Source organism: Arvicola amphibius, chromosome 14 (genome assembly GCF_903992535.2).
Source record: "Arvicola amphibius chromosome 14, mArvAmp1.2, whole genome shotgun sequence".
NCBI classification, from domain to species: Eukaryota; Metazoa; Chordata; class Mammalia; order Rodentia; family Cricetidae; genus Arvicola; species Arvicola amphibius.
In genome coordinates this window covers 1,913,405-1,930,880 of record NC_052060.1, presented here as the reverse complement: position 1 = coordinate 1,930,880, position 17,476 = coordinate 1,913,405, and the positions used below count along the sequence as shown (strand labels likewise).

General features: G+C 40.1%; 1 protein-coding gene across 4 annotated transcripts in view; it reads right to left on the bottom strand.

Moving 5' to 3' along the window:
- Ash1l (ASH1 like histone lysine methyltransferase) overlaps positions 1 to 17,476 on the bottom strand; it is a 147,716-nt gene that overhangs the window by 75,654 nt on the left and 54,586 nt on the right. For all 4 annotated transcript variants that reach the window (XM_038311135.1, XM_038311133.1, XM_038311134.1 and 1 more), the window contains 2 exons: positions 15,710 to 15,811; positions 4,605 to 5,343 (listed from right to left, as the gene is read on the bottom strand). In XM_038311135.1, coding sequence (XP_038167063.1) covers positions 4,605 to 5,343; positions 15,710 to 15,811 — 841 coding nt within the window. The remainder of the gene's footprint in view (positions 1 to 4,604; positions 5,344 to 15,709; positions 15,812 to 17,476) is intronic.

Sequence of the window (17,476 nt, the reverse complement as noted above, 5' to 3'; positions counted from 1 at the left end):
AAGCATTGCTTGCTCTTCCAAAGGTTCTGAGTTCAATTCCCAGCAACCACATGGTGGCTCACAACCATCTGTAATGGGGTCTGGTGCCCTCTTCTGGACCGGAGGCATACACACAGACAGAATATTGTATACATAATATATTTAAAAAGAGGTGTAAAGGAAAAAGACCAAGTAACATATAAAGGTAGACCTATCAGAATTACACCTGACTTCTCACTGGAGACAATGAAAGCATGGTCAAGCATTATGCAGACCACGGATGCTAGCAGAGACTACTATACCCAGGAAAACTGTTGATCACCATAGAAGGACAAAACAAGATATTCCATGACAAATCTAGATTTCACCAATACCTAGCCACAAACCCAGCCCTACACAAAATACTAGAAGGAAAACTCCAACCCAAGGAAGATGGCTACTCCAACAAAAACAGATAATTGATGATCTCATTACAGCAAATCCCAAAGAAGAAAAAAATGCATAAATTAACATCACCAACAATGAAAACTAAATTAACAGGAGATAGCAACCACTGGTCATTAATATCCCTTAATGTAAATGGACTCAACTCACTTATAAAAAGGCACAGGCTAACAGATTGGATACAAAAACAGAATCCATCCCGCTTCTGCATACAAGAAACACATCTCAACCTCAAAGACAGACATCGTCTCAAAGTAAAAGGTTGGGGAAAAAATATACCAATCAAAAGGACCTAAGAAACAAGCTGGTGTAGCTATCCTAATATCTAACAAAATAAACTTCAAGCTAAAATCAGTCAAAAGAGACAAAGAAGGACATTTCATATTAGTCACAGGAAAACTCCATCAAAAGGAAATTTCAATACTGAACATCTATGCCCTAAATACAAGGGCACCCTCATATGTCAAAGAAATACTTCTAAAGCTTAAATCATACATTAAACCCCATACACTAATAGTGGGAGACTTCAACACTCCCCTCTCACCACTGGACAGGTCAAACAGGAAAAAATGAACAGAGAAGTAAGAGAACAGATGTTATGACTCAAATGGACTTAATAGACATCTATAAAATATTCCATCCAAACAGAAAGAAATATACCTTCTTCTCATGAAACCTTCTCAAAAATTGACCACATACTCGGTAACAAAACAAACCTCAACAAATACAAAAAAATGTAATAACCCAATGTACCTTATCAGATCACCATGCTTTAAAACTACAAGTCAATAGCAATACTAACTCCAGAAAACCCACAAACATAGAAATTAAACAACACTTACCTGAATCATCAATGGGTCATGAAAGAAATAAAGGGGGAAATTAGACTTCCTAAAATTCAATAAAAATGACCACACAACATACCCAAATTTATGGGACACAATGAAAGCAGTGTTAAGAGGAAGTTCATAGCACTAAACGCCTACATAAAGAAGCTGGAAAAATCCCACACTAATGAATTAACAGAACATTTGAAAACTTTAGAACAAAAAGAAGCAAACTCACCTAAGAGAACTAGACAGCAGGAAGTAATCAAATTGAGAGATGAAATCAACAAAATAGAAACAAAGAAAACAATACAAAGAGTCAATGAGACAAAGAGTTGGTTCTTCGAAAAATCAACAAAATAGACAAACCTTTACCCAAACCAACCAAAAGGCAGAGAGAGAATATCCAAATTAACAAAATCAGAAATGAAAAACGGGACATAACAACAGCACGGAGGAAATACAGAGGCTCGTCAGGTCGTATTTTGAAAACCTGTACTCCACAAAATTGGAAAACTTAAAGGAAATGGACAACTTTCTAGATAAGTATCACTCACCAAAATTAAATCAAGACCAGATAAGCAAATTAAACAGACCTATAACTGCTGAAGAAATAGAAACAGTCATCAAAAGTCTCCCAATCAAAAAAAGCCCAGGACCACCAGATGGTTTCAGCTCAGAATTCTACAAGACTTTCAAAGAACTAATACCAATCAACAAAATAGATTTCCTCAAATTATTCCACACAAGAGAAACAGAGGGAACATTGCCAAACTCTTTTTATGAGGCTACATTTACCCTGATACCCAACCACATAAAGACAATATTAAGAAAGAAAATTACAGACCAATCTCACTCATGAACATTGATGTAAAAATACTAAATAAAATACTGGCAAATCGAAGCCAAGAACACATCAGAACCATCATCCACCATGACCAAGTCGGCTTCATCCCACAGATGCAGGGATGGTTCAACATACGAAAATCTGTCAACATAACCCACCATATAAACAAACTGAAAAATAAAAACCACATGATCATTTCATTAGGTACTGAAAAAGCATTTGACAAAATACAACATCCTTTCATGATAAAGGCCTTGGAGAGAGCAGGGATACAAGGAACATACCTAAACATAATTAAGGCAATATACAGCAAGCCAATAGCCAACATCAAACTAAATGGAGAGAAACTCCCAGCGATTCCACTGAAATCAGGAACAAGACAAGGTTGTCCACTCTCTCCATATCTATTCAATATAGTTCTTGAGGTCCTAGCTAGAGCAATAAGATACCAAAGGGAGATCAAGGGGGATACAAATTGGAAAAGAAGAAGTCAAACTCTCACTGTATGCTGATATGATAGTTTACATAAGTGATCCCAAAAATTCTACCAAAAAACTTGTACAACTCATAAACACTTTCAGCAATGTAGCAGGATACAAGATTAACTCAAAAAAAAAAAAAAAAATCAGTAGCCCTCCTGCACACAGATGATAAAAGGGCTGGGGAAGAAATCAGAGAAGCAACACCCTTCACAATAGCCACAAATATCATAAAATATCTCAGAGTTAACTCTAACCAAACAAGTGGAAGACTTGTATGACAAGAACTTTAAATCTTTGAAGAAAGAAATTGAAGAAGACACCAGAAAGTGGACAAACCTCCCATACTCTTGGGTAGGCAGAATTAACATAGTAAAAATGGCAATCTTACCAAAAGCAATCTACAGATTCAACACAATGCCCATCAAAATCCCAGCAAAATTATTCAAAGACCTCGAAAGAACAGTACTCAATTTCATTTAAAAAAGCAAAAATCCCAGGATAGCCAAAACAATCCTGTGCAATAAAAGAACTTCTGGTGGAATCACAACCCCAGATTTCACACTCTACTACAGAGTTAAAAGTACTGAAAACAGCTTGGTATTGGCGTAAGAACAGACAAGAGGACCAATGGGTACAACCCCTTTGGATGTCAGTGTGGCAATTTCTCAGAAAGTTAGCAAACAACCTTCCTCAAGACCCACTAATACCACTTTTGGTTATATACCCAAAGGATGCTCAATCGTGCCATAAGGACATGTGCTCAACTATGTTCACAGCAGTTTTGTTTGTCATAGCCAGAACCTGGAAACAACCTAAATGCCCCTCAATCAAAGAATGGATGAGGAAAATGTGGTACATTTACAAAATGGTTTTTAAACATTAAGCAAAGATAGCCAGCCTACAAACCACAATTCCAGAGAACTTAGTCAACAATAAGGACACTAAGAGACACTTACATAGATCTAATCTACATGGGAAGTAGAAAGCAGAAAAAGACAAGATCTCCTGAGTAAATTGGGAGCATGGGGACCTTGGGGGAGGGTCGATGGGGGAGGAGAGAGGCAGGGAGGGGAGCTGAGAAAAATGTAGAGCTCAATAAATATCAATAAATTCTTTGGGCTGTTTATCACATTAGACCCTTCAATTCATTAACTAAAGGTTCATTTTTTTTGTTTTGAATCTTAGGCCCTTTTACTTTTTTTACTATATCAAAATAATTTTTTGATTTGTTTTTAAAACACCTAGTGTTTTTTTAAAAAAAAGCTCTAGCTATATTATGTGGCCTAGGATAGCCGAAATTCAATATTAGTATAGCTCAGATTGACATTAAAACTCCAGATTGTTCTTCAACCTGGAATCATTGGCATGCATGAGTACTTCACCAAAAACATTCTTATATATAGAAAACAGTCCTTGGCAGGGTGTGGTGGTGCACGCCTTTAATCCCCACACTCAGGAGGGAGGGCCAGGCTGACCTCTATGATTTCAAGGCCAGCCTTATCTATAAAACAAACAAACAAACAAAAAAGAAAACAGCCTAAAGAAGCCAGGCTGTAGGGCACACTTTTAACCCCAGCAGTTAGGGGGCAGAGGCAGGTGGATCTTGGTAATTGAGGCCAGCCTGGTCTACAAAGCAAGTTCCAGGACAATCAGAGATACACAGAGAAATCACGTCTGGTGGGGGGGGGGGGGAAGGAAGGAAGGAAGGAAGGAAGGAAGGAAGGAAGGAAGGAAGGAAGGAAGGAAGGAAGGAAGGAAGATTGATTCAGTTACATAAATATAATATACTTTGGAGACACTTAAGCTGGTCTTGGAGAATTAGCTCATCAATGAAGATGCCACTGCCAAGCCCAATGAGCCAAATTTGATGTCTGGGACCCACGAGGTGGAAGAGATCTCACAGATTGTTTTTGGGGTTCCCTTACACCTGTCATCGTATGCATACACACATATAGAAGTTCAACAAGAAAATAAAGAAGTTAGAGTGCTGTTATTTAGACCATAGCATCTTAAGAAAGAAATTACCTTTTATTGTTTTCTTGTTGTTCTTCCTCTGGTATTGTCTTCTGCTTTTTCCTAGTTTGTTCTTCTAACAGCCAGTTTTTCCTCTTCAACCCCTTCTTATGTTCTGAGTTAAGGTTCACACTCTGAACCACAGCCTCGATCGCATCAGTGACTGTGTCTGGACTGAGGTGCAGCGCTACGTCTTCACTTTCATTCAGTTCTGGGCTGGCCAGCTGGGCAGCCTGGAATGCTTGCATTGATACCACGGCTTGGAGGGGACATTTCCGAGGTCGACCTGGTCTGCGTTTCACAAAATTGTTTCCTGTCCTGGCCTGCCTTTGAAGTTTTTTGGCTTTTAAAATTTTATTGACGTGGTCCAGGTTTTTCTTGGTGGCCAAGATTTTGTCATAATTGCACATTTTCCGAGCTTGGCGCTGCATAGCTTCAACTACACTTCTCTTGATATGATGGGGAGAACATCGACTTGCTAATTTTTCAGAAAGAAGTGGGACATTATTATTACAAGAGTCACTTGGGACTGCAGACACTAGAAGACTATCTGATTTACCTAGGGCTCGCTCTTTGCTATAGCTATGGCCTGGACTGGAGGAAGGTGGTACAGACACAGTTGCAATTGCGGCATCGGTATTTTTCTCCATGGACTCTTGCTCATCATGCTGTACTATCCGCTGCAACAGACTGTCTACAGAATCATCCATAGACGCAACCAATCTGGGACTTCTGGAGGGAATTCCATTCACTAAAAGAGACAACACAGCACACACAGACAAAAAATTGATCACTGAGTTATCTAAATTGCTCTCTCTTTTTTTTTCTTTTCCTTTTGAGATAAGGCTGTGCTACAAAGCCTTCGCTGGCTCAGAATGCACCAGGCAAACCAGGCTGGTCTTGAAGCTGTGGTGATCGATCCTTCCTGCCTGTCTTCTGAGTGCTAGGATTATAGGTAATCAACTAGCTTTTAATTTCATTAATTAAATCTTTATTTTTAATTTATGTATATGTATGTGTATGGCATGTGCACAAACGTGCCTACAGAGACCAGAAAAGAGAGTCTGATGCCCTGAAGTTAGAGAGCTGCTGGATATGGGTGCTGGGAAATGAACCCAGATATTCTGGAGAACAGTATTTTTTAACTAAGCCATCTCCCAGCCCCTTCTTTTATTTTGTTTAAGACAGGTCTTCTGTAGCTCAGGATGGCCTTGAATCTACTACATTTGAAATTATTCCTAATCCTCAGTCTCTGTCTCCCAAAGTACTGTAATTACAGGTGTGTCCCACCATGCCTGGCTAAGTAACGTTCTATACTTACAAAAGATAAAGGCTATACAGTTAAATACTGGATAAAGAGCTAAACTTGTCTAGGGGAGCGTCTAATCCGTAGACTTGCGCATATCAGGCAAGTTGTTTACTATTCAGCTAAATCCTGAGCAAGATGGGTTCCTTCCCTTCTTTCTTCCTGATTTTTCAAACAAGGTGTTATACTGTAGCCCAGGCTGGCCTGGAACTAACCAGATAAGGTTATTTTCCTTCCTTAGCCTTCTACATTATAGAATTAAAGGTGTAATACACCATGTCTGTGGGGTTTTTGTATATGTGTTCATGTGGATCCAAATTTGTATTTGTGGGGTGGGGTCCACTCTTGTGTGCTGTTTCTCACGGGATATCCATATAATTTTTATTTGGAACCGAATACACATCCTTTTCAAGAAGTGTGCTGAATGATTGAATCATTTCTCTACCTCCTGACTAAGGATCACCGCTTTAAGGGTTGGACTGAATGCACTTCACATCTTCAGAGTATGAGGACATTGGATGGAAGGTCACACTTAAAAGTGGTGTGCTTGAGTGTCAAGCTGATAAGGGGTGGTGTTGTGATGGGGTTAGGTGAGTGTTAATTTCAACTTGACAAAATACAGAACTACCTGCGAGATGGGGGCTCTGAACATGATTGTAAGAGATTATCTTTCTTGGCCAGGTGGTAGCACACGCCTTTAATCCCAGCACTGGGAAGGCAGAGGCAGGCGGATCTCTGTGAGTTCGAGGCCAGCCTGATCTACAAGAGCTAGTTCCAGGACAAGTTCCAAAGCTACAGAGAAACCCTGTCTCAAAAAAAAAAAAAAAAAAAAAAAAAAAAAAAAAAAAAAAACCAAAAAAGAGGTTATCTTTCTAAAAGAATTATTGCTTGCATTTTGTGTACACAAGTATGTGGAATCGTGCATGTATGGAGGTCAGAGAACAACACTGTGTTTTAGGTTCTCCTTCCACTTTGCTGTGGATTTGGAAGAATGCAGGCTGTCAGGCTTCTGCAGCGTGTGCTTAGATCTACCTGCTGAGTCATGGCTTCAGCCCAATTGGGACTTAGTCAATGAGGTGGAAGACCATCCACCTCAGTGAGTGGTGTCCTTCTTCTAAAATGGGATGTTGAGAAGGAGAACCGAGAAGCAGCTTTTATTTATCCATCTTCATTTCCTGACTGTGGATATGATGTGACAACCTGCTTCAAGTTCCCGTTTCCCTGACAAAGTTGAACTGCAGCCTCAACTGTGAGCTAAAATAAACGGTTTATCCCTTAAGTTTCTTCTTCTAGGGCATTGTTAATATCAGGAAAGTAACTAAGTCTCTAAACTCATAATTTTTTATTATCATTAGCCACATGTCATAGTTTATTAATTAATGGACTTATCTACATGTCTCTAAAATGTGGGATTAGCTGACATGCATGGTGGCTCATAACTGTTTAACTTCAGCATACAGGCGGCTGAGCCAGAAGGAGTACCACAAACTTCAAGTCAGCCTGAGCTACTGAGTGGGAACTGAGACAGTAGGGCACAGCAAAACTCTATCCAAAAATATTAAAATTAGTGCTGGCGAGATAGCTTAGGATAAAAGCAATTGCTGATAATCTAAGTTCAAACCCTAGGGCCCACAGTGGATGGAGAGATATAACTTTTCAAAGTTGTCTTCTGATGGTAGCCTGCATATATGAGTGCACACACACGCTCAGGCACACAGATGCACACACACATTTTAAAATTAAGAAAATGGCATTAGAGTTGGGGTTCAGTTTAAAAAGTGTCTGCCTAGTATGTAACAATATCATGTATCAAGTTTGGGGGGAAAAGTAGGAGAGCGGTAGAGGCTGGAAGATCAGATGTTGAAGGTAACTTTGGCTACACAGTAGCTTGAGTCCAATCTGGATTATATGAGTCCCTATTCAAAAACAAACATGGGAAAAACATGTTATTAATCTAGTTTTTTTTTTTTAAGATTTTACTTTTATTTATGTTACTACATCACAGGGGTACAGATGCTTTCTGATACCAGAAGAGGATAGGAAATGCTAGGAGTAAGAATCAGATCCTTTAGAAGGTTAATAATTGCTTTTAATCACTGAACCACCTCTCTAACCCAATCCCAAATATTTCCCTATTAAATACTAGCAATTACAGAAACATCTATCTCATCAGGAAATGGATTTTTCCTAACAATCCCAGTAACTTGATGTTAAAATCCTAAAAATGAACAAGGCGGGGGAGGGATGAGATATATAACTGGATCTCTGTTTCTTTTCAACGTGGCCATATTGAATAAACCTCCCTTTTCTGCTTTCTGAATTCCACTACTGTGCCTTGAATTGGCAAATAAAGGCCAGTGGGGGAGAACAGCTTTTTAGGACTGTCAGAGTAGCTTCTTACTGTAACCCTAGACTCCACATACACACACACACACACACACACACACACACACACCCTTGTTACTGCCCAACACAGAAAAACAAAGGTATTTCCAGTAGCCTAACAAGTTCCTTAGGTACCCTTTTGATATGGGAGGGTCTTCTGCTTTAATAAAGAAACTGCCTTGGCCAGCCCTTAGGTGGGTGGAGTAGACAGAACAGGAAGAAGGAAGTGAGGTAGATGGCTCAGTCAGATGCCACGCCTCTCCTAAGTGAGATAGACTACCGTGCCTCTCCTCAGAGAGATGCCAGATGCGATGAAGCCAGCCACCAGGTCAGACATGCTGAATATTTCCCGGTAAGACACCGCTCGTGGTGTTACATAGATTATTAGATATGGGTTAGTCAAGATTGTGAGTAAGAGGCTGAAATTAATGGGCCAGGCAGTATTTAAAAGAATACAGTTTCTGTGTAATTATTTTGGGGCATAAGCTAGTCAGGAGGCCGAAAGCAGGGCGGCGGGAACGCAGCCCACAGCTCCTGACTACGTCACTGTTAGTTCTCCTCTCAATACTGAAGATGTCTGCCTCTACAAGTTTATATAATGGGAAAAAAAGCTGGAAATCTGCAGCCAAACAATAAAACTGTGTGACACTTAGAATCTGTCTTTGAAGTGATTCCTATCTTAGGCCCCAAACCAGGGCCTTCTGCCTTCATTGTGTCTGTCTTTTACTTTGGCTTACCTGACTAATTCTGAGCCCAGGCAGATTAATCCGTAAAGGAATGGTTGTCTATCCTATCTCTAATCTTTTGCCTTTCAAAGCTGAACGCAGAGAGAAGTTACTATACTAAACCTGCAGTCATGTTGAATTCTCAGAATAATCATCAACGCCCCAAGTCCCGTAAGGGCAATTATCTATGAAGTGAGAAACCCCAGAGCACAGGTATCATCTGAGACCCATCTTGCCCTCTAAATCACAAGAACTTCTTTGAGCTACTTTGTAGAACCAGAACTGGTATCATCAACAACCAGTCCATATCTTGATCAGTACTGATACAATCCTCCCTCTGGAGGAAAATAAAAATCTCTCATTCCCAATTCTTCCTCAACTGGAAGCGGAAGCGCATTTCAGTTCTCTGAAGATGGCCTTTCTTTCCATTGGTAGACAGTCACTGCTGGACTTGCTGGATCAGAGCCTGCAAGCCTTTTTACTACATTCCCTCCCCCATCCATTCTGTTCCTCTAGAAAACCCTGACTAACACAGGGGTACAAAATTAAACTCAGTGGTTTATGACCTTAACTTAGTATAGCGCCACTACTGGTTGTCCTCTGCAGGGGAACTTTACGACAAAAAGTTCTTCCAGAGAGCTTGTTAACCCTTTAGAATAGCTGGAGTTACACATATATATTCCTCCTACAAAATTACCATCTCATCCTGAAAGTTGCATGTTTTGCCAAACTTCTGTTACTTTTGTCCCCAGAAATGGCCTCCCAATACTTGAAAACTCCTGCAGTTTTGGGCCTGCAAGACAGGTCAGAGCATGGAGACACTTGTGGCTAAGTCTGAGGACCACATGGTGGAATAAAAATAAGACTCCTGTGAGCTGTACTCTGACAACTCACATATGTATACACACATATATAAGTAAGCAAATATTTTTAAAACAAAATCTGCAATTCTTTTTTGTTTTGTTTTGTTTTTTGAGACAGGGTTTCTCAGACAGGCTTTAGAGCCTGTCCTGGAACTAGCTCTTGTAGACCAGCCTGGCCTCCGGAGAGCTGTGATTAAAGGCGTGCGCCACCACCGCCCGGCAAAATCTGCAATTCTTAACTTTATCTGATTTTATGTACATGAGTTTTCGCCCCCCTCAGCTGTCCCTGAATTTTGGTCTCTTTATTTATTTTTTATTTTTTTATTTTTTTTTTTTTTGGTGAGACAGGGTTTCTCTGTGTAGCTTTGGAGCCTGTCCTGGAATTCACTGTGTGAACCAGGCTAGCCTCGAATTCACAGAGATTCACCAGCCTCTGCCTCCTGATTAAAGGCATGTGCCCCACCACCCGGCCCAGATTTATTCATTCATGTGTTGCACCTGCATATATGTGTGTGTACCATGTGTGTGCTTGATGCCCTGCAAATGGATTCATGTATGTTTGTCAACAACCATGTGCGTTCTCTACCTTGCTTCAAGAGCAAGAAGTGCTGGGATATCTACAAAAATGTTCTTAACCATCAATCCATCAATAATCTCTTCTACATCTACACCTAAGTTGTGTTTTTGGTGTGTGTGTGTGTGTTTTGACTGAATTTATATAAGTGCGACCAAAACACATTTTGGCTTTTGGAGGACAAAAGACAGGGGCTGGATGGATCCAGAGTAACTGAAGTTGCAGATGGTTGTAAACAGCTATGTGGATGCTGGGAACAGAATCAATGTACTCTTTAAGATAGCAAGTGTTCTTACCTGCTGAGCCATCTCTCTGGTCCCTTTTTCTAGCTTCTTTAAAAGAAACTGATTAGTCAGGCAGTGATGGCACACACCTTTAATCCTAGCACTCAGGAATCAGAAGCAGGTGGATTTCTGTGAGTCTGAGGCCAGCCTGTCTACAGAGCAAGTTTCAGGTTAGGGCTAGACAGAAAAACCCTGTCTCACAGAACAAAGCCAACCAAAACAAACAAATGGATTGATTGTATAAAAATAGAAAATTATGGGACATGAAATTGAACTTACTGTGTGTGTGTGGGGGGGGAGCATTTGTAGCATAGCTCATGTATGGAAAGGTCAGGGAACAAGTTATGGGAGCTGGTTTCTCTTTAGCATGTGGGGTCTGAGATCACAGTTTAATTCTTTAGGCTTGGTGGCATGTGCTTTTATAAAGTGAACTATTTTGCCCTTCCCTAATTTCCTTGCTTAAATGAAAATCTTTTTCTTTTTTTCAAGACAGGGTTTCTCTATGTAGCTTTGGAGCCTGTCCTGGAACTCGTTCTGTAGACCTGGCTGGCCTTCAACTCACAGAGATTCACCAGCCACTGCCCCCCCAAATGTTGGGATTAAAGGTGTGCAACACCACTGCCCGGCTTTTTCTTTTTCTTAAATTGAGACAGGCTCTATAACCCAAGCTGTCCCTTAACTCACAGATTTATCTGCCTCTTCCTTCAGAGTGCTGGGTGACTTGGTTCTCTGTTGGCCAACCAGCCTTGCTTCCCCATCTCTCAGCTTCCTAAGACTCAGCTCCTCATTTTTAGGTCTCTTGTTTTAGGCCTTGACCACCAGCGTCTACCTCCTTACTGACAGCGACAGCAATACCAGCCCTAACCAACAACAAAATGTTTGTTTTTTCCCTAACTACTGAGGCTTAAGCCTAAGGTCTTCCGTAGGCATGTACATGTTAGCCTCTGGAGTAGCAAAAAATGAAAATAGTCTTCCAAACACTGAAATTTTGGTGTGATCATATCCATGACCCACTAAAAATGTTTCTTCTTTCTTTCCTTTCTTTTATTCCTCCCCCCCCCTTCATTGTTGAGATGGGGATTCAAGTAGTGAAGGTCAGCTTCAAAATAAAACATTACATCGTTGAGGTTGGCCCTGAATTCCTGATCCTCCCATCTCAACTCCTCACTCCTGGGATTAGAGGCTAACGTGCAAAAGACCGGAACTCTCCATTACTCCAGGCTGGTATTAACTGCACAGTGATCCTCTTACCTCAGCCTCCAGAGAGCCAGGATCAGGCTTAGAAACCTCTGTCTATCCCAAGGTCATGAAGATTTTTCTCCTATGTGCTCAAGTTTTACGGTTTTAGAAATTCACAGAAACCTATATTTCAAGTTGAAATTCCCATGGTCTACAGTCAATGGTCCTCTCTCTTTATAAAGCCATCTAGTTGTTCTTCATGTCTGTTAAAAAGACTGTCTTCCTAACATCAGAATCATGTTTGACAAGAATGACCTGAAAGGACGCGAGTGGTGGCTGCAGCCCCAGAATTCCTGAGGCTGAGACAGGATTTCTTTCATTTCTAGCCCAGGCTGGGCTACACAAGGACTCTATGCCAGCCTGAAAAAAACATCTCACCAACCCCTTCATAAAACAAACAAATGAACCAAAAGTCAATGTATAAGGTCATACAGACAGGTCAGTGGTTAAAAGCACTTGTTGCCAGGTCTGAGTTCCATCCCTGGGACCCACATAATAAATAAATAAATGGGTAAATAAATGAAAAAAAGGCATAACTGATTTCTATTAAGTTGTCCTTTGATCTCTGTCCTATGCCCTTGTGACAAAAACACAATAAATAAATATGATAAAAATATTTTTAAAGGAAGTATATTAGGAGTAACTAGTTCTGGTCTTTAAAATTTTTTTTTTTAGCCGGGCGGTGGTGGCGCACGCCTTTAATCCCAGCACTTGGGAGGCAGAGGCAGGCGGACCTCTGTGAGTTCGAGACCAGCCTGGTCTACAAGAGCTAGTTCCAGGACAGGCTCCAAAGCCACAGAGAAACTCTGTCTCGAAAAACCAAAAAAAAAAAAAAAAAAAAAAAAATTTTTTTTAGGGCTGGAGGTTCAGAGGTTAAGAGCATTGCCTGCTCTTCCATAGGTCCTGAGTTCAATTCCCAGCAACCACATGGTGGCTCACAAACATCTGTAAAGGGGTCTGGTGCCCTCTTCTGGCCTGCAGGCATACACACAGACAGAATATTGTATACATAATAAAATAAATAAATATTTTAAAAAAACAATAAAATTTTTTTAAAAAAATATATTATTGTTATTCAGATCATCAAGCTTGGAGACTTATACCTTTTTCAACAACATAAACTCAAAGGCCCTATTTCCAGACTTTCTGCTTCAATAAAGCATACTATATGTTTATAGTCCTGGCAGGAATGGATATTCTTTTCTTAGAGATAAAGTTTCACTATGAAGACCTAGCTGGCCTTCAACTCACATAGATCTGGCTGCTTCTGTTTCCCAAGCGTTAGGATTAAAGGGGTATCTTAGTTACTGTTCTATTGCTGTGAGGAGACACCATGAGCAAGGCAGCCTATAAAAGAAAGCATAAGAAAGCACTGAATTGGGGATTTGCTTAGTTTCAGAGGGTTAGTCCATCATGGTGGGGAGCATGGCGGCAGGCAGGAATGGAGCTGGAGCAGTAGCTAAGAGTTTACATCTTATCCACAAAATGGGAGCAGAGGACAAGAGACTGAGCCTGTTGTGGGCTTTTGAAACCTGAAAGCCCAATCCCAGTGACACACTTCCTACAACACGAATACACTCCTATCCTTTACCAAATAGTTCCTGTAGAGTAAAAGGGACAACTGGAGCAGGAAACAAAACAATCACTGAGCGCTGAGCAAGGTAGAACAGAACAGAAAAGAACCTTGCGAGGTCGCTCCTTAAGGGGGGCTGAGCAAGGAATAGCAGAAAAAAGTAACAACTTTTCGCAGGAGTCAGAAGAGATGGCTACATTTCTGCAGGGACTTCCTTTGTAGCATAGTGCTAGCAAAAGAAGTAACATCTTAGACCCAAGAAGAAGCAGACAGCTCTGTTAGGACGTTTTCCCTTAAGGGAACAGAGCTGAGCTGTCCTATTGCGGCTCTAAGTATAACCTGGCTTCCCGATACATCAGGATATCTCTGCAACTCCACAGGTGTAACACATTCACCTACAGTTCCCATCACTGGGAACCAAATATTCAAGCAGATGAGCCCCAGTGGTGGTGGTGGTTGCTTATAAGGTAACTGGAACAGAGTTCCCTCACAGAGATCTAATGTAAGGAAGGAAATGGCTGGAGCCATTGGTCAACCAGAGGAGGAACTTGTCTTCAGGAAAGATTTCACCAATACTGATACTAGCTGAAGCCTGAAGCTTGAAGCCTGAAGGACTACTTTCTTTCTTGTAGCCCTGGCTATCCTGGAACTCCCTCTGTAGACCAGGCTGACTAACTCTGACTCTGGGCTGCTGGGATTAGAGGTGTGCGACCACTGCCTGGCCTTATTTTGTTTTTCGAGACAGGGTTTCTTTATGTAGCCTTAGGTATTCTTGACTCTCCTAGAACTCTCTCTGTAGACCAGGCTGGCCTTAAACTCACAGATCTGCCGGCCTCTGTTTCCCAAGTACTGGAATTGAAAGCATGTACCACCAACTGCCCGCCTCCCTTTTATGCTTTTTAAGATGAGGTCTCTGTATTTCAGGCTGGCTTTGAAATCTTGGAAAACCCCTTGGTTCAGCCTCCAAGTACTGCAGTTACTGGCATGAGCCACCACATCTGCTGGGCACTAAATACATCTCAGAATTAGTACCTGTGAGGTGACTCAGCAGTAATACACTCGCGGCCAGGCCTGAGATCTGTGTTCAGTCTGCTCAGTCTCAGGACAAACAACACAACAATTTGGGAAAGTTGTTCTCTGACCTCCACATTTGCGATGTGACATGTATGCACCACAAGCAAGCACACACATAATATATAAAAACTCAACAAATATATATTGTCTACATGTGCCATAGTGTGCTGTTGATAAAAGCCTTAACCCCATGAGTTAATTCTGAAATCTTTCTCAGTCTAGATTTTAAAATAAAATACATTACAGAATTAGCCCGTCATTTCAAATTTCACGAAGACCACATTACACATATAAACTGATTTAGAGAATTGTCATCTTAATGTTTAAGAGTCATTTATCTAAAACAGTGAAATACACTTCCTTATTATTCTTTTGATACTGTCTTATGTAACCTAGGTAAGCTCTATATAAAGTGCAATGTTGGGGAAAGAACCCAGGGGTACATAAATGTGATAAAAGCACTTATCAACTGAGCTATAATTCTGAACATTATTATCATATAATGTAGCCCAAGTTGGCCCCAAATTCAAAGCAATATCTCTTGCCTCAGTCTCTCCAATGCTGGGATTACCAACTTACTTTGTTTTTTTTTTTAATTTAAATATATATATATAAGTAATATATTTATATATTAAATATATATAAGTATATTTGAGAGATTTATCTTTAAATAGTTCATGGATGACCTTGAACTCCTAATCCTGATTCTATCTCACAACTGTTGAGATTATAGGCAAGTGCCAATATACTCACAACAACTATTATTTATTAAAGGGCTTCAAGCCATACTATTACAGAATATACTATTTTACATCATTTCAATTAAAAAAATTATGTGTGTGTTATGTCTGTTGTGTACAGACCCCCGTGGGGGCCAGTGGAGACAAGTCTGGTGCTAGGACCCGAGGACTTCTGCAGCAACAGCACAGGCTCTTAACTGCCGAGCCATCGCTCCAGCGCCCTCATTTCCATTTTTAAAAGTAAAATGACTGAATTTTCCCATTATACAGTATCACTGACACTGAGATGAAAAGACCATTTTTGTTTGCTTTAGATATTCATTAAGCAGCAGATAATAAAACAATACCACTTACCTGCTGAAGAAGTACTCTCAGATGAAGACCTTTTACGGGTAGGGCTACAATTTGTGCTTTCTGATGACCGCTGGGGAGGTTTATCTGAAGTTGACTGGGAACCTTGGAAGAAAGAAAAACAAAGAAACACTAGTCAATCCAAGACTACAGGAAGGGTTTATCAGATCGTGCTGTGATAGAACAGGGAATTTCAGCTGCTACCACTGCCATTCCCTGCAGCAATATGACTTGTAAGCTCACAAGAAGAAAGTAAGCAGAGGACAAACCATGCCAGATGTTACTGACAGAATTTCCCATGTCTCACAGAATTTATATATTAGCAGAGAAACAGAACTCTAGTTTTAATGGTAAGATTAAAAATAAATTGTGATTTTTGTTTCATCACTATAAAATATTTACTGATAAAAATTGATAGTCTAACCTGTTCCTTATTTTTTATTAAAAATCATATAAACATAATAATACAAATAATTGAGAAATAACTGATGTGGGAAAGATATATCCAACTTAGGTATCTCATTTAATAGACTCAGATAAAAAGTAGAAGCTTAGACCTCAAGTTCATCATCATGTTTTGAGACAGGGTTTCTCTGTGTAGCTCTGATTGTCCTGGCACTCACTCTGTAGACCAGGCAGGTGTTGAACTCACAGAGATCTACCTGTCCCTGCCTCCTGGGTGATAGGATTAAAGGAGTGCACCACCACATCAGGTGAAGTCCATCATCTTATCCAATACACAAAGTAATTTTCACATTCTGTTTTCTTCTATAGAAAATTCTGAAAGAACCGGTTATAAATTTATTTGTGGGATACATCTTTAATGGTATACACGTATGGTTACTTAGTTTATAGCTATAAAATGTCATAAAAACAATTTCCCTTTAAAAAGTCTAATAATTTTAGCAAAACCACACACTGGTGCAGCACATAATTCAGTGCATCTCTTTGCAGGAGAAACAATGATGCTCAGGAACGATTATTTTCCTACACAAATATTCTTGTTTCTAATACTCCTTTCATAATAATCTAAAAAGCCAACTGTTTAAAATACATAATAAACATCAATTTTTTTGTCAAAGGAATTAGAAGCACTCTAAATCGTTCACTTGTGTAGCTAAAATAAGCTTTAACATTGGAGGCACTAAAGAAACCAAAGGCTTGAAGAGGAGACTATGTGGAACTGCCTCTAGGACTTAACTCTCTAATGAAGACAGGATTTAATTTCTGAAGGACAACACAGAACAGAAAAAACAAACAGAGCTAAGTTTCTATGATTTCCCTTCCACTAGGAGAAAAAGTATGACCTGTTTTATTTAATTACTTTCCTTCTTTGTTTTTTGTTTTTTTCAAGACAGAATTTCTCTGTAGCTTTGGAGCCTGTCCTGGAACTTACTCTATAGACCAGGCTGGCCTTAAACTCAAAGAGAGCCGCCTGCCTCTGCCTCTCCAGGGCTGGGATAAGAGGTGTGCACCACCATCGCCCGGCTTAATTAGTTTCTTAAGCAACACCAGTGGAATTATTATTTTTGTAGGCTACTGGCAGTATTGACCAGATAATATGTATGACTCACCATTCAAGACTGAGAAGTCAGAGACTGGATAAAGTCATGCTGTGACAGTACACCCTACTTCTAAAACACAGTGATGACTAGTGTAAGATCTACTCAGAGACAGTTTAGTTTTGAATTTCAAAGAGATATAAAAAGGGATTTTTGAAAACAGTACAGTAAATCCCCATGGTGCTGGCTCAGAATATCTACTACAGAG